This window comes from Hippocampus guttulatus, chromosome 3 (genome assembly GCF_054856545.1).
Source record: "Hippocampus guttulatus isolate MCC_2025c chromosome 3, RoL_Hgut_1.0, whole genome shotgun sequence".
In the NCBI taxonomy this organism is placed as follows: domain Eukaryota; kingdom Metazoa; phylum Chordata; class Actinopteri; order Syngnathiformes; family Syngnathidae; genus Hippocampus; species Hippocampus guttulatus.
This window is the reverse complement of record NC_141263.1, coordinates 10,352,799-10,376,300: the sequence shown is the minus strand read 5'-3', so window position 1 is coordinate 10,376,300 and position 23,502 is coordinate 10,352,799. Positions and strand designations below refer to the sequence as shown.

Here is a 23,502-nt window from a genome sequence, read left to right as displayed (position 1 = left end):
TCGAGAAATACCAAGGGCTCAGAGAGGAGCTGGAGAGAGCCTGGAAGGTAAAGGTGACAGTCGTGCCTGTGGTGGTCGGAGCACTCGGGGCAGTGACCCCCAAACTAGATGAGTGGTTGCAACAGATCCCGGGAACAACATCGGACATCTCAGTCCAGAAATGTGCAGTGCTGGGAACAGCAAGGATACTGCGCAGAACCCTCAAGCTTCCTGGCCTCTGGTAGAGGACCCGAGCTGAATGAGGGACGGACACCACCCGAGTGGGGGTGAGACGAGGAATTTATATATATATATAAATCTCCTAACCATGCACGGAGGGTTATATATATATATATATATATATATATATATAAATTCCTCGTCTCACCCCCACTCGGGTGGTGTCCGTCCCTCATTCAGCTCGGGTCCTCTACCAGAGGATATATATATATATATATACATATTTTTTTTTTCATTCATTAATTTTCCGAACCGCTTTATCCTCACTAGGGTTGCAGGGGGTGCTGGAGCCTATGCCAGGTTGCCAGCGAATCACAGGACACACATAGTCAAACAATCATTTGCACTCACACTTGCACCTAGGGACAATTTAGAGTGTTCAATTAACCAGCGAAGCATGTTTTTGGAATGTGGGAGGAAACTGGAGTACCCCAAACAACTTTTCTTTTTTTTTCTGTATTTGATCAACTCTCCCCGCTCTACTGTCCCACTGAGAGTATGGAATGTTGCCAGTGTTTGGTGTCAGCATGACAAACCACGCCTCATAACACCTTAAGAGTCTTCAGCATTATCTGTGTCAGAACAGTGTGACGACAAGTTGTCACGATGTGATGATGAAAAGGTGGTGTGATTGTGATTCTCCACCGTGGTCTCCTTCTCCTTCTATTTTCATGTGTTGGCATGAGCTGCTGCTCGGAGGCTCGGTCCATTAGCTGTGCTCACCTCGATAGTCTTCATCATCTTCACAATGACATCAGTCAATGGCAAATCAACGACATCTTCCCCCTCCTCTTCCTCTTTAACGTGAAGCGGCTCTGGCTCCTGCTGCTCCATCGTGGAGCTACACTCTTGTGGCTCAGAATGAAGATTATCCAATCCTAAACTAAAGTCGCAGACTGGATGGGTAAAAGGTTTTTCTCCACTGTGCGTTCTTCCGTGCCTTTTTAAAGTATCCCTTTCTGTGAAGCTTTTACCGCAAACTGAGCAGGCATAAGGTTTCTCCCCAGTGTGTGTTCTTGTGTGCCTTTTTAAACGTCCATTTAAAGAGAATGTTTTACCGCAAACTGAGCAGGCAAATGGTTTATCACCAGTGTGTGTTTTTGCATGCCTAATCAAAAGCCCATTTACAGAGAAGGTTTCATCACAAATTGAGCAGGCAAAAGGTTTCTCTCCAGTGTGTGTCCTTGTGTGTTCTGTTAACCTACCCTTGTGAGCGAAGCTTTTACCACAAATCGAACAGGTAAAAGGTTTCTCCCTAGTGTGTGTTTTTTTGTGTCTTATTAAATATCCTTTCACAGTAAAGCTTTTCCCACAAAGCGAGCAGGCAAACGGTTTTTCCCCAGTGTGTGTTCTTGTGTGCCTAATTAAGCCTCCCTTTCCCGAGAATCTTTGGTCACAGACAGAGCAAGCAAAAGGTTTTTCCCCAGTGTGTGCTTGCTTATGTGTGTTCAATTGTACCTTCCAAGCGAATCTTTGACCGCAAATTGAGCAAGCAAAAGATTTCTCCCCTGTGTGGGTTCTTAAGTGTGATTTTAAGCTACCCTTAACAGAAAATCTTTGACCACAAGTTGAGCAGGCAAATGGTTTCTCTCCGGTGTGTATCCTTGTATGTTTTACTAGACTTTCCCTTCCAGAAAAGCCTTTCCCACAGACTGAGCAGGCAAAAGGTTTCTCTCCAGTGTGGGTTCTCATGTGAGCTGGTAAACTACTCTTATAAGTTAATCTTATACCACACACAGAGCAGGAAAAAGGTTTCTCCCCTGTGTGTGTTCTTCTGTGTGTTGTCAAATTGGCTCTTTGAGTGAATGTTTTACCACAAACTGAGCAGGAAAAGGGCTTCTCTCCAGTGTGGATCGTCATGTGTCTTTTCAAGAGAGACTTAGAGACAAAGGCCTTTTCACACTGAGAACATTTCCAGCGTTTGATGACAGTGTTACTTGTCTTGTCACCTTTAGAGTGTTCTTCATCATAATCATCATCAACATCGTCATCATCTTCAGTGTCAGGAGAGTATGACGTTGTGATGTCGCAATGTGATAGTGGAGTTAAGAGGCTGTAGGCTTCTATTTTCATGTGTTGGCTTGAGCTGCTGCTTGGAGGTTCCGCTCCTCTGTTCTCCTCACTGTTCTTTTCATCAGATTCCTTCTTCAAAGGGGCCAACGACACCAGCAACTTTGTGATATTGTCCTCTTCTTCCTCTTTAATGTAGGGAAATTCTGGCTCCTCTTCCACCTTAATGGCATTGGGACCTTCCTCCTCCTCTTCCTCTTTAATGTGAGAACGTTCCTGCTGCTTAGGACCAATATAGTCTTCACTGGCATCTGCAAGAAACAAGAAGACCAACACTTGGTTTGTTGAAGTATAATGTTGTGCCTTTGATGTTGTGTATTCTTTAACCATGTTTTTGCAATGTTCATTGAGAACATCTAGAATCGCACAGTTTCGTTCCGAAGTGCTTGAGCAGTGGAGTACCGTTAACCAGAAGTGCAAAACTAGAAATTTTTCCGGATGAGGAATTATTCATCTGTTATTCACCGTACAGCACAACAACAGGCCGACAGTACACATAGTGTATATTTCCTGGTATTTAATAATGCTATAGTAAATGTAAATAAAGGTATTCATGAAAATGCATGCCTGTCATTCTAATCAAAACAGGCAGAGAACCCCTCACAGCTGACAATGTAATTCCCCAAATCAATATGGCAGCACCAGTGACTTCGTAGAATTCCCTCATGTTAAACTTAATAAATGTTAAAAAACAATAATTCAATTGGCTATTTGAAACTAAGTATGAGCTTTCAGTGCGATATCGGTAAAAATATCTGTATCTGTGGAGTGAATAGCCTTTACTGATTATGTTATCGACTAGTAAAGAAAGCACGTTTATCATTAAATCGCATTAATCACATCTCAAAGTCCAAATTAAAACTCAGCACTCTATTTTGCTAACAACAAGAAAAAAAGTTGACAGATTGGATGAGAAAGTTTAAGCATGGACAAAATATTGATTTCTATTGCAATGTACTTGTACTGCTGCATGCATTTTTCTACTTCTCGTGTATTGCTGATTGCCAATTCCCAGAGAAGACGGGATTGCTTCGACTAAAGAAAATACTTGACGTGGTTTGACATGGCCCAAACACACCCTGACTCGATCCCCAGCAGCCCCCACTCAAGTTGAATTTGAAACCCTTGGTCTATACAGTACAGAAACAGTGCAGTGAAAAAGTATTTGCCCCTCTCCTGATTTCTGTTGTTTTTTGTTTTTGTTTTTGTTTTTGCATATCTATCACACACAGAGGTCTCAAATCATCAAACCAATTTTAATATCACACGGAGACTACCCAAGGATACACGAAATGCAGTTTTCAAATGACAATACAATTTATTTGTCGGAATCAGCCATCTTTGTTGTTTACATTCGCCTCGAACGCTTTGAGCTCGGGAGTGGGACAATCCGAGGGGGATAAATTTGACTTCACACCTTCCTCAAATGCAGCATAAGAAGTGAACATACCTGCTCTGTGTAACACCATTCGAGGTTGCTCGAAAACGGCGTCCAGTAGTTGACGATGCGGTTCGCTCTCCTCTTTTGTTCCACAAAGTTCTTCCTCGTACTCATATTTCCCACTTTTTGCACACATTTTCAGACTACCATCTCATCATTTTACATTCAAACTTGATCGCTGCTTTGCGATGTGTCGCCAACAAAGGCGTCTGTTTGCTCCCAGCTAGTAAGCTAAAATAAACTCAAATTAGCTAGCCCGAGCTTCAAAGTGCACCGAGACGATTTTATCCAGACACGAGGATTTAATTACTGATGTTTAACTACAGTAAAGTGCGTACCGTGTTGAAGTACCACCACATTCAGTCATGATAAGGGACAGATAACATGTCGTTCGTCGAGCAATGAAGGAGCGTTGAAGTGGACGTTGTACGGCAACTCACTTGGACAAACTCTGAGAAGAAAAACCCACCCACAATCGCATTGACAAAAACCACACAAACAAACAAACGTTTTATCGCGAAGCGAGTTGATGCTTGTACGCTTCTTTAGAGTTCACAATTGATATGTCCGTATGTAGTTAAATGTATCATTTCTGAGAAGAATATTCATAAGCGTCTGTCTTTCCAACTACATGACGTTTTGTTCCCCAAATAGGGTTTGAAATCATGGCATCATTAAAAAAAACAACGAAACTAAATAAAGGATTTTTTGTTTGTTTGTTTGTTTGTTTTGTTGTTCTCAGGAAACATCCATCCATTTTCGAATGTGCTGATGCTTATGAGGGTCGTGGGCTTGCTGGAACCTACCCCAGCCGTCTTCGGGCAGTAAGCGAGCTACACCCTGAACTACTGGTTGCCAGCCAGTCGCAAGGCACACATAGACAGACAACCATTTGTGCTCTCATTCACACTTGCCACACATGTTTTTATGAATGTGGGAGGAAACTGGAGCACCCGGAGCAAACCCACATAGGTACGTGGAAAACATGCAAACTCGACACAGGAAGTCCGAGGCCGAAATGTAACCCTGCACCGATGCACTGTGAAAAAAAAGAGGGGAATTGGGCTTATCTGTGGCTTGAAAGATTGTGAAGCGCTGATTTTGCGTGCCAACCTATCTAACACATTAAATCCTAAATTGTAAGTCAAAGAAATATGTTTACACTTAAACAGAATTTTAAAATTATTTGAAAACAAGCCTAATTTCGCTTTACTGCATTGAGGCTTTTAAAATAGATCCTACACAGTACCACTGTTTGAAAACTTGTATTTCATTCAAGATCACATACCTGCATTCACAGCTGACAAAAAAGAGAGTTTTGTTCCAATTTATGTCAAGAAAGTTACTGCTGGACTTCCCAGCAACCTGCTTGATTCTTATAGTAACCGAATGGTTAAAATATAGAATCATTTATCTCACACAAATTGCAGCTGAAGGGTTTCCCACAAATTTGGCTTCTTGTGCGTCTTGTCAAATTCTTGCTCCACCCTGAAATACCACTACTGATACTAACACTTTACAGTGACTCTAAAAGCAAATATAAGTGTTTTTAACTGCTTCCAAGTTAATTATTTTTCTCTTCAGCATGTCTTCTTGTGTGTATGGTTAAAGATGCCTTACGAGAGAATATTTTCCCACAAACTAGGCAGGCAAACGGTTTCTCCCCAGTGTGTGATCTCGTGTGCGTATTCAAATGTCCTTTCTCAGTGAATCTTTTGTCACAAACTGAACAAGAAAAAGGTTTCTCCCCAGTGTGCGTTCTCATGTGTGTATTTAAGTTTCCTTTTACAGAAAATCTTTGACCACAAATTAAACAGGCAAAAGGTTTCTCCCCAGTGTGTGTTCTTGTGTGTGCATTCAAATGTCCCTTCCGTGCAAATTGTTGACTACAAACTGAGCAGGTAAAAGGCTTCTCTCCAGTGTGCCTTCTTGTGTGTGTTCTTAAGTTTCCCCTTTCAGAGAATCGTTGACCGCAAACTGAGCAGGCAAAGGGTTTCTCTCCAGTGTGGGTTTTAATGTGTTTTCTTAAATTACCATTTTCAGAGAATCTGTGGCCGCAAACTGAACAGGCAAAAGGTTTTTCTCCAGTGTGCGTTTTTGTGTGTTTTTTTAAGTTTCCCTTTTCAGAAAATCTTTGGTCACACTCTGAACAGGCAAAAGGTTTCTCCCCAGTATGGGTTCGTGTGTGAGAGTTTAAATGCCCCTTCCAAGCGAATCTTTGACCACAAACTGAGCAGACAAAAGGCTTCTCCCCAATGTGTGTTCTAATAGGGGTTGTTAAAGAGTGTTCATCATCATCTTCAAAGTCAGAAGAGTGTGACACCATTTCGTCACATTCTAAAAGTGGCGCAAGAAGGCTGTCATCTTGTGATCGTCGACATTGATCTACATCAATTTTGGTTGCCATGTGTTGACTTGAGCTGCTGCTTGGAGGCTCAGCCCTCCAGTTCTCCTCATTTTGACCTTCGTCTTCTTCATCTTCATTCTTCAAAAGGACTACAGTCAATTCTAACTTGGTGATATCATCCTCCTCTTCCTGAATGTGAAAGGGTTCTGCCTTCTCCGCTTCTTCTTTAAGGTGAAGAGGATCTGCTTTGCCTTCTTCTTTGATGTGTAGGAGATCTTCATCCTCCTTTTCCTCTTTAATGTGAGAGAATACTGGCTCCCGATTCTCAGAATGAAGATATTCTTCACTGACATCTGCAAAACACAAAAAGACACACACATGGTTTGGAAAAGTCTCATGTTTTGCGTTACTATCTGGAAGAGATAAATGTAGTAGCATTACACAGTATATTGATCATGTTCTGAGTGATGTAAAGTACATAATGTCAACGGTAATGACTGTTAATTATGCCATAAACTGTGTGAAGCCATTATTAGAAATGACAAGGCGAGTGGATTAAATCAGTTCATTTCTGTTACACTTTAAAAATATATTAGTAAGGGGTGAGCTCATTTCCTTGTTCTGTCTCTTACTAGTGTTGTATTTCATGGTCTGTTGCCGGATTGAATGGTTCCTGTTTTAGTTGCAAGGATGAAATGAGGTGTGTCGGTAAGAATATCACTTTCTCTTTATAGGCGAATATGTGGTCCTTTATGCCACGACTCATCGAGGGATTCATGAACAACACTAAGGCCCAGGTGGCACGGTGTTAAGTGTAGTAACCACACATATTTTACAATAAAGCTACGAGTGGGTTACAAATTCTTTAAAAAATCGATCTATCCATCCATCTAATGTTCAAGAAAGTAGTTTACAAGTCAGACGTGGACAAACCTGCCCTGTGCACATTTCGAGGTTTCTCGAAAACGTTCACTTGTTGACGTTGCCGTTCGTTCTCCTCTTTAGTTCCAAAAAGCTCCTCCTTGTCCTCTTTTTTCATCCTTTCATCACACATTTTCACGCGATAATCACAACATGTAACACTCCCACTTGATCTCCGCTTTGCGAGTCTCTTCGTTCGTGGCTCGCAGGACAAGTTAAATTAAGCTAGGCTAATATAATTGAAGCTAAGCTACGAGGAATACCTTCGAAGTGCAAGTTCAGCATGAAACGAGCACTTAATGATGTTTTAGTCTCGTAAAAAAGCAATCGGATGGACTGTGTGGGGCCTTCTGCACGCTAAGGACTAAATCAGCAGCGCTGTACCAGAAAGCTTTTTTGGCTAGTCAAACCGTACATGAGAAAGCTGGGCCTAAAGTTGTACGGCTAGTACACTTGGACAAACTTAATATGCGCGGCACTAGTACTAAGCAATTTTGTATTTTTTTGTGTAGAATGAAAACACTGAAAGCAAACAAAAAATAACAGATTATAAATGTCCTGAGCTTGCTTTAAAATGTTCAATTGTGTGTCCCACATACTCCACATTTGAGCTTTATAGTGGACTATATTAATCAAACAGCTAGTTGGAGTTGCAACAACAAAATTGGAACCACTTGTGAAGTGCATGTCACTTATTTTGACTCATGACGTACACACTCGTTGATGGTGGTGGCCCTGTGATTTCCTTTGACTAAACTGGGGTCATGGAGGCCGCCCTCTGGAGCCATGCCTACAAGTGGGGCTCGTTGGAAAGCTCCTGGGCGGTGAAGAGTGGGAAAAATAAAACTTAGAATTTCCTGACAACAAATGTTCTGTTTTTCTGCGGCATTGTTTGGCAATTTTCACATGCACACTTGCTGTTTCAATGAAAAGTAAACACCAAAAGACATTCATTTAAGTCAGGGGTGTCCAAAGTCGGTCCTCAAGGGCCGCTATCCGGCTTTTTCCCAGCTCTCCAAGGAGCAACACACCTGATTCAAATCATCAGGATTGTTCTAATGCTGCTTCAGAGCTGGCTGATGAGCTGATCATCTGAATCAAGTGTGTTGCAGCCGGGAGAGCTGGAAAACAGGCAGGAAAGTAGCCCTCCATGCCCGATTTAAGCATTTTATGTATGAATCAAAAATCTCCTGCAAACGTCTTTGGAATTTCTGTGGAGCTTTGTGCACTTCAAATTGGCTAAAACCGAAACAAAAAAGTTGATTTTGCATGATACAATTCTTCCAGGAACTTTTACAGTGGGGCTGGGCACGTGGGTGTTTTGCAATCAATCCGTCATGTTGATAGTGCGGTGAAAAGTCGTTCGAACAAATCAATTTGTACTGTAATCCAATGTCGATGAAGTCCCGATGTTCATAGTATCCAGCAGCAAATTACAGTTCGAGAAAAAGACATGCCTCGGTTGTCATCACACTCCGGCATCCGTGTGCTCTGGCCAAAGCCGTTGCCCTCGAGTCGAGGCAAGGCCTGTAGGGCTGGGTGACTGCCAAGCGAGCCCCTGACAGTTTGATTATTCACAATATCTTGTTTATGAGGCTGACATTGTGTGGATATGAATGAAGCATTGAAAGTAGGATGGTACACAGAGTATGTTTAAAAACAAAAAGCAGATGTTTCAAGCATTTGCTTCCAGGACTCGTGTGAATCAGAATCATCATCATTGTCGGTGAGTGGTGAATATTGAAGGAGGCGTAGAAAGAGAAGGACCATCATACAGTTTCATACACAGTGCAGTGGTGGATTCGAGCTGATGCACATGTAATGAAGCATAAGGCTGAGTGGCAAACATTATCTTTTTTTTTAAGAAGGATGCATATAAATGAGTTCACGATAATGCAACACTGATAAGAAAGAGCTTTGCGCTAACCTTTTCCTTGCTGCAAAAGGAAAGCATGGTTTCATTCGAAAGAGAAAAAAATAACTTGGGTCTAAGTTTTTATGAAAGGCATTGACAGACATTGATAGCCTTCTTGAGGTTGTTTATTTGCTTCATTTGCTGCAGCACTTCTCACAAACAGACTTATTCCTTCATGTGACATGACTTATCATAGAATGTTTGATCTCACACACTCACAGACACTCACAGACACGCACATATGGCAAGCCATTTGAGCACATGCGTGCGCGCGCACACACACAGTCACACGCACACACGCACCCACACACTTGTCTTAACTACCTTTTAGGTTTCGTCCTCATGTGAGTTCTTGTACACTCGGTCAAATGTCGCTGCTGAGTGAATCTTTTTCCACAATCTGAGCAGCTAAAAAAATTCTCTATGTGTCATTTCCAATCTGTGTTGACATTGGAAAACATTGTCATATTATCATCATCATCTTCGTGACACTTCACAATGACACCAATCAAAGGCAATCTGGTGAGATCATCTTCCTTCTCTTCCTCTTTAATGGGGGAAGACTGCTGCTCCTGCTGTTCAGGACAAAGGTCTTCCAATTCAGAACTAATGTTGCAGACTGAACCGGTAAAATGTTTCTTCCTCGTGTGTGTTTGTGTGTGTGTTAATAAGGTTCCCTTTTCAGGGAATTTTTGATCACAAAGGGGAGGGGCATAAGGTTTCTCTGCAGTATGGGTTCTTGTGTGTTTTTTGAGGGTTCCTTTTTCAGAGAACCTTTGACCACAAACTGAGCAGTCAAAAGGTTTCTCACCAGTGTGTGTTCTTGTGTGTGTGTTCAAATGTCCTTTCCGAGTGAACCTTTTGCCACAAATTGAGCAGCCAAAAGGTCTCTCCCCAGTGTGTGTTCTTGTGTGAGATCTTAAATCTCCCTTCAGAGAGAATCTTTTACCACAAACTGAACAAGAAAATGTTTTCTCCCCGGTGTGTAATTGTGTGTGTATTTTTAAATATGAACGACTCCCGAAACTTAAGTTGCAGACAGGGCAGGCAAAAGGTTTCTCTCCGGTGTGAGTTCTCATGTGATAAATTAAACTACTCTTTTGAGTTACCTTAAGCCCACAAACTGTGCAGGAAAAAGGTTTCTCTCCAGAGTGTGTTCTTCTGTGTGTGTTCAAATGTCCCTTCCGGGAAAATCTTTTTGCACATATTGTGCAGACAAATGGTTTCTCACCAGTGTGCGTTCTTGTGTGTGTTCTTAAATCCGAACGACTCCCAATACCTAAGTTGCAGACAGGGCAGGCAAAAGGTTTCTCTCCAGTGTGTATTCGTGTGTGTGTTCTTAAATACGAATGACTCCCAAAACTCAAGTTACAGACTGGGCAGGCAAAAGGTTTCTCTCCAGTGTGCCTTCTCATGTGGTCTGTTAAACTACACTTTTGAGTCACTGTAATACCACATACAGAGCAGAAAAAAGGTTTCTCTCCAGTGTGTGTTCTTATGTGTCTTTTCAACGATGACTTGTTGAAAAACGTTTTGTTACACTGAGAACATTTCACATTTTTGGAGTCACTTTTCGAGTGTTCATCATCATAATCGTTATCATCAGCTGCAACGTCACACTCTGATAGTGGCGCTAAGAGGGCAGTTGCTTGTGATTCTCCAAGAGTGTCTCCATCACCAACTGGTGTCATCTGTTGACTTGAGCTGCTGCTTGGAGGCTCAGCCACTATGTTCTTCTCACTTTGCCCTTTGTCGTCATCATCTTCCCTCTTCAAAGGAACGCCAGTCAATGGAAACTGGGTGATATCATTGGCCACTTTGTTGTCAATGCAGAGGGCCCCTCCTTCCTCCTCTTCTTCCTTAATGTGAGGAGGCTGTGGCTGCTTCTGTTGCTCAGGACAAAGATATTCTTGACCGATGTCTGCAAGACAGAAGAAGACATGGTTTGGAAAAGTCATTGTGATGTACATGTGGAGTATTCAGTCATACATCCATCTTTTTGTCCACTTATCCTCACAAGGGTCACGGGGTATGCTGGAGCCTATCCCAGCTGTCTTCGGGCAGTAGTCAGCGTACACCCTGAACTGTTTGCCAGCCAATCGCAGGGCACAAATAGACGAACAACCATCCGTGCTCACACTCACACCGCGGGACAATTTGAAGTGTTTAATCAGACTGCCATGCATGTTTTTGGATTGTGGGAGGAAACCGGAGTACCTGGAACAAACCCACGCAGGCACGGGGAGAACATGCAACCTCCACACAGGTAGGCCGGAATCGAACTCTGCACCTCCGCACTGTGAGGCCGACGCGCTAACCAGTGGACCACTGGGCCGCCCATGTTGAGTATTACTGTTAATACATGTTTGAGGTAATTTTTACCAACAAATCACATTTACGCTGCTTGAGCAGTTCAGTAATTGGAAGAACAAAATTAGCAACTTTCAGGATGACAAAAACCTGATTTGGTATTCATTGTACTGCATACTGGGACATCATCAACTCCACATCGGACTTTGTATACAGATTATCTAGTGGCTTTTTGTTTGTGTGTGTGTGTGTGTGTGTGTGTGTGTGTGTGTGTGTGTGTGTGTGTGTGTGTGTGTGTGTGTGTGTGTGTGTGTGTGCAGAGACAGACGAGTGGCCGCATGGATATGATTTTTTTTGTGCCTGGTTAAGGAATGAGTAGGCCTTTTAGATTACATTTTTATCCTTTAATGATCAGAATCAGAATCATCTTTATTGGCCAAGTATGTAGAACACACGAGGAATTTGTTTCCGGTATAACACACTGCATTAGTATCATCATAAACAAGGACATGACAAATAAGTATGGAAAAATAAGTATGGAAGTTGGATCAACGTATCAGATTATGTCTGTCAGAGTTTTTCTCGGACAAAGTTAAATAAATGACTCGGCACACAGGGAAAATTGCGTTCAATATCGACGGAAGCGGATCTCTGAGAGCGAACCACGGTTTAGTTGCTCCGCCATCACACTCATTGAATCAACATGTTGCAGACTTTGCGGACGGCCAATGTCGCCTGGGCGCGACGGGTGTTCTCAAATCGTCTTTTGTTGTTCAACCGCTGTTACCGAATTATTCATTCCCCCTTTGTGACCGAGTCTAGCCCTCTCTCCTCTGATCGCCCACCTGCATTGACGTGCTAATTGTGGACTTCAACAGCGCTCAGGCCAGGTGGCCGGCGCCTTTGTGCACAGGCATTTGGGGGTGTTGGATACGCACCCAGACGTTTCGATGTAAATGAAACTTTAAACATGATACAATTTTACTCATAGATTCCTCTAACGATGTCTTATTGGATATAAAACGCAATGGTTATCTGCCGTTTGGTTGATGGTACAGAGAGAGTGAGACAGAGCAGGGACAGAAATGTATATACTGTGTTTTAGTAGTCAGTTTATTATTGTATCACTTACCGGTATGTCTATCCTCAATTCAAAATCAGACAGATATTTAACATACATCAGTAGATTTCATTCGCGACCCCCGTGACGACAAGTGGATCAGATAATGTATGGATAGTTAACAAGTCAGAATCAGACATGGACAAACCTGCTCTGTGCAACACAATTTGAGGATTCTTGAAAACACCGTCCAAGTGTTGACGTTGTCGCTCGTTCTCTTCTTTAGTTGCAGAAAAGGCCTCCTCGTCTTTTCGCACCCTTTGATCACACATTTCCACAGGATAATGACAACACTTGGTCTGCGCTTAGCGATGTGCTGATAACAAACAAGCCACTTTGTTAGTAGCTAGCAAGGTAAGCTAAGCCAAGCAGAGAACCTTCAAAGTGCTCCGAGACAAGTTAACCGTGAAACGAGGAGTTAATTATATTTAAGCCTCGTAAAGCAGTAATGGGGCGTACTGTGTCGAGGCTTCAGCACACTAAGGACTAAATTGATGGAGCTGTATTACAAATTCTTTTAGTTAGCCAAACCGTCTCGAGCTGATGGTGTACGGCAGCCCCACTTGGACAAATTCAAAAATGCGAAACAGTAAAACCATCATAACGGGGACGAGTGATTGCCAGTGGAGATCATAATCAACGAAATCAAATGGATAAGCAATTATATCGGTAATTATATCACAATGACAACACTGAAAGCACACAAAAGACATCAGGATAATGAAATCAGGGGTTCTCCCTTTAACGACAACACTGAAGGCTCACAAAAGACAACAAAATAATTAAATTTGGTATCCTTCGTTCCTTTAATATCTTCATGCAAATGGTGTGTGCCACACTCATTCAGCATTTGAGATTTAAAATGGAATGTAATCAAGTAGAAATTTCAATGCTTCGTGTTAACATTTTGTTTAACATACAGACCAATGTTCTCAACATTTTTTTTATTTTTTACTGATGTACCCCCTGGGAAATATTTTTTGAGTGTGGTAGCCCATTATCAGTGTAATGCATTTTCAGATAAGGGGAGGTGGGAGTGATTGATTTCAAACAAATACATATTATAAAGCATAATACCGAGTTGTATTTAGTTTTGTTTTAATACCTGTCCGTCAAACCATCTATTTGGATTAAACTCTTCAATTGAAAACCTTTCACATGATCATCATCTTCTTGACACTTAACAATGACACCAGTCAATGGCAACCTGGTGATATCATGGTCCTCTTCCTCTTTAACGTGGGATGACTGTGGTTACTGCTTCTCATGATGAAGGTCTTCCACTTTTGAACCAATATGGCAGACTGAACTGGTAAAAAGTTTCTTCCTCGTGTGTGTTTGTGTGTGTCTTTTTAAGTTTCTCTTTTCAGAGAATCTTTTACCACATACTGAGCACGAGAAAGGTTTTTCTCCGGTGTGTGTTCTGGTGTGTGTCCTTAAGTTTCCCTTTTCAGAGAATCTTTGATCACAAATTGAACAGGTGAAAGGTTTCTCTCCAGTATGCGTTCTTGTGTGTTTTATCATGCTTCCCTTTTCTGAGAATCTTTGACCACAAACTGAGCAGGAAAAAGGTCTCTCCATGGTGTGTGTTCTTGTGTGTGTGTTCAAATGTCCCTTCCGGGTGAACCTTTTGCCACAAATTGAGCAGACAAAAGGTCTCTCCCCGGTGTGTGTTCTTGTATGTGTTCTTAAATCTCCCTTCAGAGAGAATCCTTTACCACAAACCGAACAAGAAAAAGGCTTCTCCCCAGAGTGCAATCGTGTGTGTGTTCTTAAATAGGAACGGCTCCCGAAACTTAATTTGCAGAGTGGGCAGGCAAAAGGTTTTTCTCCAGTGTGTTTTCTCATGTGGTCTGTCAAACTACTCTTTTGAGTTACCTTAAGACCACATACTGAGCAGGAAAAAGGTTTCTCTCCAGTGTGTGTTCTTATATGTCTTTTCAATGATGACTTGTTGAAAAACGATTTGTTACACTGAGAGCATTTCACGTTTTTGGAGACACAGTGACCTGTCAGATCACCTTTTGAGCGTTGCTCATCACAATCATCATCATCATCATATGTAATGTCATGATCCGATAGTGGAGCTAAGAGGGCATGTGCTTGTGATTCTCCAAGGGTGTCTCCATCATCTACTGTTGTCATGTGTTGACTTGAGCTGCTGCTTGGAAGCTCAGCCACTACTTTTTCCTCACTTTGACCTTTGTCGTCATAGTCTTTACTCTTCAAAGGGACACCAGTCAATGGAAACTGGGTGATATCATTGTCCACTTTGTTGTCAATGTAGAGGAGCGCTTCTTCCTTCTTTTCTTCCTTAATGTGAAGAGGCTGTGGCTGCTGCTGATGCTCAGGACAAAGATATTCTTCACTGATGTCTGAAAGACATTTTCAAGGATGACAATAAAAAAAAAGATGAAAAATATCACTCACCATAGCTGCATATCAACGAGCCGTGCCAGTTTGTATTCCAACAAGTATTGATTATTATTATGAGAGTAACGACACCATGCAGTATACTAGCGTTCCCATTGATTCCGCACTTGGGTTGCAAGCATGCAATCAAGTTGTCATTTGGTTGTAGTTTGTGCATTATTAGACATCATCTGGTGTTGAAATTTCACTTTGTGCCATGGTTAGCCTCAATTAGAGTCACACTGAAGTGTGAGGAATCCGAACCTCTAGCCAGGTTTCTGTTATTAATAAATGTAACAGTCCACAACTTAGAGATTTCCATAATTTTGTCCCAGATCACCCATTTTGTGTGTTTTGGATATGGTGTCGGACATAAAGAGGCTCGGCCAGAGAGTTTGAGTGGTGTGCCACAGAGAGAGATACAGAGAGAGAGAGAGGCATCCAAATATTGTTTAGTGTAGCCAGGCAGCAAGCCTTGATGGATGCTACATTAATAAAATTACCCCTGCTGTGGTGCCTCATGAAACACAATCTAATAAATATTTAAATGTAGTATTGGTAGATTGATAGGGCTGCCAAGTGGGGTGGCGAGACATTTGTAAAACTGCCAATGTGCCATCGGTCTTGTTTTGATTCAGTGGCAGTTGCAAAGGTTTATGTCAAGTTTCATAAGGCCGATGTCAACATGACACTTCAAGTAACTCAATAGTCGAAAACATTATTAGATTCTATTTCGCACCAAAATTATAAGACATAAAATCATTGTCAACCCTTACATTTAGGGACTCGCTGCCGGACAAACAAAATAAATTGGGCTTCAGTCACACAGAGAGTCTATTTACAACATCCCTTAACGACCCTAGATTAGTTTATCAATTTATTGTTAATTAGATAGAAATAACTCAAAAACGTTCTGGCTATATCTAGCAGCACAAACACAATGTTGTTTGTCCTCGTATTCGGGTGTAAAGTCAGTCACTCACATTCTATTACTCGGAAGTACGCTGGCAAACACAAACGTCTACAAACACAGAACATTTGGTATTAACAGAAAGTAGTTACTCAACAAGCTGTCTTAAACGCTAACAAACCTGTTCCGTGTGAAACAGGTTCGGGCTTCGAGAAAAAGGAGTCTAGTAATTGACGTTGTCGCTCGTTCTTCTCTTTCGACTCAGAAAGTTCCTCCGTGTACTCTTCTTTCATAATTTTTGTACACATTTTCATACGATTGTCACAGCAATGTATACTTTCCCCTCTGTTTAGCGATCTGCTTTAAGCTAAGCTAGTTAGAAAAGCTTCAACGTCCACCGAGACGAGTTTATCCAAAAATATAACGCATTATGCTTTACACCAGTAGAAAAGGGGTGGATATGACGTGTCGAGGCTTTGATACGTTCAGTCATAATCCAGTTGAAAAAAATGGTTTAACCAAACCGTACACAGAACACCGTTTATAAACGACAGAAGCAAATCTGAAGCAGGAGCTGTACGGGAATTCCATTTGGACAAACCGCATGCGAACAGTCATGGTACGTTCCTTCTTTTAGGCGAAGCGGGGATCAGAATATAACAGCCAAGCACTGACAAGCATAAATAGAGGAAAATATAGAGAAGAAAATATTGTTTTTTTTATCCAGTGTGTGCCTCATTAGGCTGACTTTTACAGAGATGCTTTTACCACAAACTGAGCTGACAAAAGGTTTCTCTCCAGTGTACATTTTCATGTGTACTTCCAAATTATACTTGGAATCAAATGTTTTCCCACACTGAGGACATTTCCAGCGTTTGTCCGCGTGACAAGCCATATCGCCTTTACAATGTTCTTATCATCAGTGTCAAGAGTTATTATGTCATCATTATTATTATTTTTCCATATATTATATTATTATTATATATTTTTTTCCAAGATGGCGCCCGAGTAGGCAGCCTTCGGCAAGTGCTCTTCAAGAGCCTTGCTTTTTTGTTCTTTTTTGGTGTTTTTGTCTTTTGTTTTGTCACATGTTGTTTGTTGTTTCATCGTGTGGACCTGATATGGACTGTTTTCAGCGCTTTTTGGCCACGACATTCGTCAAAGGAGAAGTATCTGTGCTTGGTGGTTGCGCCTTCTCGGCAGCACGCCTGTACCAGCACAGATTGTGATTGGGGAGGGATGTCGGCGCCATTGACTGTCGGTGCTGGACAGACCTGGGGCGCTTGTGTTTTTTGCGCCTGTAATGGGCAGCATTTGTCACACCCCGTTTTGTTCAGTGGCTATGTCGGCCCTGTTGGACAGTCGGCGTTGGTGCGGCTGGATGGATGGCTGCTGAAGTTGAGGATGAGGAGAGAGGAGCGTTGGCGCAGGGCGCCGATGCGTATTTGGAACCGAGAGTCGCCGCTTGGAATTGAAATGGATTTCCATGGGACAGGAGAAGTGAACCAATCTCTTTTTTAGTCAATGGATGCTACAGCTTCTTGTTGACTTTGAAACTTAGCTTGTAGCCGACGTGTGCACATTTTGAGCATGACGTCTCTGATCCACTGGTTAAAGGACACTTTGATTCTCTCCTCTTTCATCTCAAACTGCTTCAAACAACAAAGCGTGTGATGGAAAAGTGGTTAGAACTGCATGACTGTCCGTGTTTTATGTTATGTGTTGTGTTTATTATTTTACTTTATATTAACTGTTTTGTTAAGCGCTTTGTTACAGCTGCCGCTGTTGTGAAAGCGCTATATAAATCAGCATGTATTGTATTGTATTGTATTATGTTGTGTTAATTGTTTTACTTTATGTTAACTGTTTTTTAAGCACTTTGTTGCAGCTGCAGCTGTTGTGAAAGCGCTTTATAAATCAGGATGTATTGTATTATCTGAAAGTGGAGCTCGGAGGTTGTGTGCTTGTTATCCTCCCCAGTGGTCACCATCATCTTCTGTTGTCGCGTGTTCACTTGTGCTTCTGCTTGGAGGCTCTGCCCCTCTCTTGTCATCACTTTGACATTCACCTTCATACTCACTCTTCAAATGGACACCAGTCACTTGAAACTTGATATCATCCTCCTCTTTCTATTTAATGTGTGGGGACTCGAGCTCAAAGATGTTCTTCGCTTATTGAGTGAAGTGAAACAGTTCTTACCCGTCTTAGCCCACTGAGGTGGGTAGGAAGGCGCTCACTGGAATTGGTGTGCTGGTTACCCCTGTGCACAAAGGTACCGGTGGAGTTTCAATGGACATCATTGCAGAGTTTTAAGGCCAGTAAAGCCGTATTTCACTTGACAGTCATGCCCATGATGAGTGGATATAAACTTCTGACCACCATGTAAATAACTCAAGAATCAGGTAATGCTACGACATACATCAAAATGGAACACAGAACGATACTGAACACAGTCACTGTTTGACATGTATTTTATTTAAACTCATGTACATTTTTCCATCATACCACAAAGAGTCAAAGTTCCACCAGAGTCTAATTGGCACTTCACTTGTGTCTCTTGGTCTTATCTGTACTTGACAATCTTTGACCACAAAATGAGTAGGAAAACTGTTTATGCCCTGTCCATCCATCTATTTTCTAAACTGCCTGTCCTCACTTGTCTCGTGGGTATCCCCGATGACTTTGGATGAGAGGCGGTGTATATCCTAGACAACTGGCAGGGTACAGGCAAACAAATATTCACACTCATATTCACACTTATGGACAACACAGTCCTTAATTAACCTAAGAAGCATGTTTGGAAAGTGCAAGGAATATGAAGAACCCAGAGAAAACCCACGTGAGCATGGGGAAAAAATACAAACTCCACACAGGAGGGCCAGAACCCAGATTCAAACTCACAACTCCAGAACTGTGTGGTGGATGCCCTAACCACCTGTATGATTTTGTTTGCCCTATTGAATTTGTCTTCATTCGTGATTGACCAATTAGCGACCGAGCTGATATTTGGCTTGTTGGTGCAGGTCAGTACCTGTTTTTTTTTTTTTTTTTTAAATCTGATGGACAATAAGTGATCCATCCCAAACTGGGTTATTTTGAGATGTTAATTTCTCAGGTGGACTTCACATTGGTGACCTGCTGGTCTGTCGCTGCATAGAGGACTGAGGGCTCTTGATTTTGAACTTTAAACAAAGATAATAATGAGTGAAAAGTGAAAGATTAGAAGTATAATGATATTGACATTTAATAAAACTTTATTTACTGTAGAAAACTTTAGGCAGCAATTTATTTTTATCGGTAAATAGCACAGCCACCTTATCTTTATCTGTGTGAATGCAAAAAAAAACCTTTGTTTTTTCTTCTTTCTTCTTCTACCCACAATCTTGTTGCTGTAGACTGTAAATTTCCCCATTGTGGGACAAATAAAGGATATCGTATCTTATCTTATTTATTCATGTTTTCATTCAACTTTAGAAGACATGCTGCTGAGCCTGCAAGCTCCCTGCATTTTTAGTTAGACTTAAAAAAAACCAAATATGTCTATTTTGAAGCAAGTCTAAAAAAACGTTTGATAAACGTGACAAAATGCATTACAACAAAATGTTGGGACTTGTATTAAAAATGTTGACGCAAATAATTTTCCGCGACAAATATTGGTTATCGGTTTCCTTGATTACCAATAATTGGTGTCGGCACTGAAGGAAAACAAAAAAGTCAGACCATCAATCATATTCATCTTGAATCTGTGACCAGAAAATGAGACAAATGTTTCTCTCCACTGTGTGTCCTTGCGTGTGCAGCCAAATTTGGCTTTTGAGAGAATCTTTTACCACAAACTGAGCAGGGAAACGGTTTATCTCCAGTGTGTGTTTTAGTGTGCCTGATCAAACCATCCTTTGTGGAGAAAGTTGTACCACAAACTAAGCATGCAAAAGGTTTCTCCCCGGTGTGAGTTCTGGCATGTGTAACCAAATTTGGCTTTTGAGAAAATCTTTTACCACAAACTGTGCATGCAAAAGGTTTCTCCCCAGTGTGTGTTCTTGTGTGTGTTCTTAAGTTTCCTTTGATAGTAAATCTTTTACCACACACCGAACAGGCAAAGGGTTTCTCCACAGTGTGAGTTCTTGTATGTGTTCTTAAGTTTCCTTTTCCAGAGAATCTTTTCCCGCAAAAGGAGCAAACAAAAGGTTTTTCCCCGGTGTGCTTTCTTGCATGTGTTCCCAAATGTCCCCTCTGAGTGAACGTTTTACCACAAACTGAGCAGGCAAAAGGTTTCTCGCCCGTATGTATTCTCATATGTACTTTCAAAGTATACTTGGCATCAAAGGTTTTCTCACATTGAGAACATTTCCAGGGTTTGTTGTCAGCATGACGTGTTCTGTCACCTTTTGATGGCCTCTCGTCATCAGTATCACAAGCGTGCGAGGTTTGGTCATCACTGTCTGATAGTGGAGGCAAAAGGCTGTCTGTTTGTGATCCTCCACAGTTGTCACCATTACCTTCGCCTTCGTCATCATCAGCTTCACACTTGACAATGGCATCAGTCAAGGGAAAATTGGTGATATCAGTCTCATCTTCTTCCTCTTTAATGTGCGGAAGTTGTGACTGCTTCTCTTCTGTAACGCAAGAAGGCGCTCTCTCCTCTTCTTCCTCTTTAACGGGGGACTCCGGCTCCGGCTCCGGCTGCTCTGGACAAGGATATTCACTGACATCTCCAGGAAACAAGAAGACAAACAAAAGTCAAATCTCTTACCGCCATTCCGTTGTTGTGTAGTATTTGTTTTAACAATGTCTGTGTAGATTCTCAGTCATCAAGGTCCTGGTAATCTGCAAAGGTTTAAACAAGCTAAGTGGACTTTTCTTCGTTTGTTGAAGACATTTCAGTTTGAAAGAGGTGTAAAAGAAGACATCTATGCATCAGCTAATGTCTACTTATAACAATGTCCTGACATATTCTCCCCCTTCCCCGAAATCGCATCATTCAAAGGAAAGAAAACAAAATAAATGAATGACTGATTGAGATGCAGGACGCTCATTTCACTAACCACACCGGGCAAGAACAATACCACCTTCATGTCGACCATCCCAAGGGAACACATTCACGAAGAAGAAATATAGGGACTTCATACCTAGAATTGAGAAGTGAAGAAGCCTTTTGGATTAAAGGTGAAATGTCCACAACAAACAAAAATAGTTCAGTTGCCTTGAGTCAACCTTTGTGGACTGTTTGACCAGTGTTGGTCAGGAGCATGTATAATTGCGAGGATTGGAAATCCCATTTATATTCTTTGGAATAGGAAGAACAAAATCAGCCATTTTCAGGCAGCAAATAATTATTGTGCTATCAATTGTACTCAACAAATATGCAGGATATTGCTTCCAAGTTAGTGTAGGAATTCCCGAAAATAGTGCGGGCCCTAGAGCAAGCCTTGATGGAGTATGGCGATGTCAGCTACCAGCGTGCCATGATCATACACACGATGCCAAAGCTATGCCACACATATAATAATGTGGGATACTCATACACAATATATTCAGAAATAAATGTCATCATCCTTGTTGATCAAGAACAAATATGCGCAGTTCTTATTCAAGGTTGTAGTTAAGTGTGGCCGGAGGGCACTACTGCAGAGTATTCAGCAGCAATAACTGAAAACACTGTCTGGGAGTCAAACTTGTGCCGTCTGCACAGAAAGCAGAAGCTTGTTTTGCGGCAATGCCACCAATGTAGACAAGCAGCTACTGGTTATGTCATAAAAAGGCATTCCCGTCGGACTTATGGAGGGATGATTCTGAGTGTTGTGGAAAGTTTCAGGAAAGTGCGTCTTGTGCAAATCGATGAGTACAAAAGACATTGAAAGAGGAAGCTTGGTCAGAAGATGGTGTTTTCTTTCAAGAGGGCTCCAACTCTGCAGCGAAGCAACAAGTGACACAAACACTCAACAAAGAGAGACAGAAGACTCCATTCGAGAAGGAAATCAACAGACTTGAGAGAGGTGGAGGAAGCGGACATTAATCAGGAAATCGGCAGTTTCAACGGTTTTGCAATAAGGGACCAGTTCAGTCTGCAACTTCCACCCCACAGCATAAACTAAAATCCAGCAAAAAATACAGCGTGTCAAATCAATGTATGTTTGCTCTCTGTTTGCCAAGATATTCTTTGTTATGAGGCAGTTTTTTATAAGAGCATTTCACTTCAAGCATATATTTCCTTATAAATTTTAACACAGATATGTAATAGTTATCGAGTATAATTGAGTATTTCGGTGCATGAATAAGTTTAACTTAAAAAAAGAAACACCACAATTCTACACGTATATGTAGAAGAAGTACACTACAGTATTTCGAAGACTTCTGAGGGGGGCAATCTTAGCGATGTTTACTTGTTTTAAGAAAAAAAATTCAGTTTTATGGGAAAATACTTTTGCTGAAATGAAGTAATCTGTAAGTAAATTATCCCGGATTAAATTACTTCTTTCTCTTGATTTTACTCTGCACCGCCCTGCATTGCACGGTTACGAAACAAGTGTAAGGAAAGAACAAACGAACCTGCTTTCTGGAAGATAATTTGAGGCTTCTTGAAAACAGCGTCCAATAGTTGACGTCGTCGCTTGTTCTCCTTTGTCCGAGAAAGTTCACCCTCATATTCTTCTTTCTCAATTTTAGCACACATTTTCCCACGATAACACAAAAATAGACACTCGCACTTGATCTAGTTTGCTGCTCACAAACGAGTCTCTTTGTTCACAGCTAGCAAACTAAGCTAAGCTACAAGGAGATGCCTCCATGTAACCGAGACGAGTTCATCCAAACACGAGGACTTAATTCTTGATACTTAAGTTGAATAAAGACGTTTTTGGGTCGTACTGTGTCGAGGCTTCACTACGTTTAGTTGTAATTCAGTAAGAGTTATATTTTGTTTTTACTGAAGCGCGTTCGGCTCGCCAAAATATTTCGCCAAAGAGTACATGGAGAGCTGTGGAGGACATTGTACGGTAGCTCCACTTGGACAAACTGCGGTCACGAAGGCTAATGACATGCAAATACATTAATTCTTTCATTTTCCGATCTGCTATCCTCGCGAGGGTCGCGGGGGGGTGGAGCCGATCCCAGCCGTCTTCGGGCGGTAGGCGGGGGGACACCCTGAACCGGTTGCCAGCCAATCGCAGTGCTCACACTCACACCTCGGGACAATTTTGGAGTATTCAATCAGCCTGCCATGCATGTTTTTGAAATGTGTACCCTGAGAAAACTCACACAGGCCCGGGCGGGGAGAAACTGCAAACTCCACACAGGAAGACCAGAGCCGGGATCGCTCCCACGACCTCTGCACTGCGAGGTCGAAGCGCTAACCACTGGACCACCGGGCCAATGACAAATACAGTTTATATGATTTAAAATTTCAGAACGGTGGGCAAGCATGCTTTCTAAAAATTACTCAAACGTGCAAATGGTAACTCATTTGTGGACAACAAAATTAAACGGTCAATATATCATCATCATCGTCGGAGTCAGTCGAGTGTTACGTTCCGTCATCATTATCTGATACTGGCGCTAAAAGGTTGTCTGCTTGTGATCCACCAGACTGGCCTCCATCACCTTATTTGGCTCCAACTGTCTGTTGTAACAAGTCTCTTCAACAAGGCCATGGATGGGAAATATCTTGCTTCTTTGAATCTGTTGCCATCGTTGTTCATGCTTCTCCATGTTGCTGCTGTCCCTGTTTTTTTTTCACCTTCCAAGTCCCCAACATCTCTGCCAGTGAAGATCTCAACCACGGTTGACTCAACCCCTCCTTCTGCCTTTTATACCTTGTGTGGTCATCCAAGGATTATAG

General features: G+C 41.8%; 3 protein-coding genes and 2 pseudogenes across 6 annotated transcripts; all 5 read right to left on the bottom strand.

Annotated features, from left to right (window-relative positions):
* Nucleotides 1-888: 888 nt before the first annotated feature.
* LOC147207428 (uncharacterized) lies at nt 889-4,131 on the bottom strand. The gene is made up of 3 exons (XM_086106462.1): nt 3,740-4,131; nt 1,869-2,540; nt 889-1,283 (listed from the first exon to the last, which is right to left on the bottom strand). Exons 1-3 carry the CDS (start codon nt 3,864-3,866, stop codon nt 889-891), a joined length of 1,194 nt encoding a protein of 397 aa, XP_085962588.1. The 5' UTR covers nt 3,867-4,131.
* An 848-nt stretch (nt 4,132-4,979) lies between these two features.
* Nucleotides 4,980-7,412, bottom strand: LOC147207427 (uncharacterized). The gene is made up of 2 exons (XM_086106643.1): nt 7,011-7,412; nt 4,980-6,430 (listed from the first exon to the last, which is right to left on the bottom strand). The coding sequence occupies exons 1-2, from the start codon at nt 7,129-7,131 to the stop codon at nt 5,295-5,297; spliced, it is 1,257 nt and encodes a 418-aa protein (XP_085962769.1). The 5' UTR covers nt 7,132-7,412; the 3' UTR covers nt 4,980-5,294.
* A 2,026-nt stretch (nt 7,413-9,438) lies between these two features.
* On the bottom strand, nt 9,439-12,892 carry LOC147207426 (uncharacterized; annotated as a pseudogene). Its single transcript, XR_015100407.1, has 2 exons — nt 12,492-12,892; nt 9,439-10,834 (listed from the first exon to the last, which is right to left on the bottom strand). The product of XR_015100407.1 is annotated as an uncharacterized LOC147207426 (transcript).
* A 662-nt stretch (nt 12,893-13,554) lies between these two features.
* On the bottom strand, nt 13,555-16,209 carry LOC147207425 (uncharacterized; annotated as a pseudogene). Its single transcript, XR_015100408.1, has 2 exons — nt 15,847-16,209; nt 13,555-14,718 (listed from the first exon to the last, which is right to left on the bottom strand). The product of XR_015100408.1 is annotated as an uncharacterized LOC147207425 (transcript).
* A 1,911-nt stretch (nt 16,210-18,120) lies between these two features.
* Nucleotides 18,121-22,702, bottom strand: LOC147207424 (uncharacterized). 2 transcript variants are annotated; one of them, XM_086106650.1, is made up of 3 exons: nt 22,215-22,289; nt 20,419-20,492; nt 18,121-20,348 (listed from the first exon to the last, which is right to left on the bottom strand). In XM_086106650.1, the coding sequence occupies exons 2-3, from the start codon at nt 20,422-20,424 to the stop codon at nt 19,398-19,400; spliced, it is 957 nt and encodes a 318-aa protein (XP_085962776.1). In that variant the 5' UTR covers nt 20,425-20,492; nt 22,215-22,289; the 3' UTR covers nt 18,121-19,397. The 2 variants fall into 2 exon arrangements, with proteins under 2 accessions (XP_085962776.1, XP_085962775.1); XM_086106649.1 differs by lacking the exon at nt 20,419-20,492 and having other exon boundaries at nt 18,121-20,377; nt 22,215-22,702.
* Nucleotides 22,703-23,502: the final 800 nt, after the last annotated feature.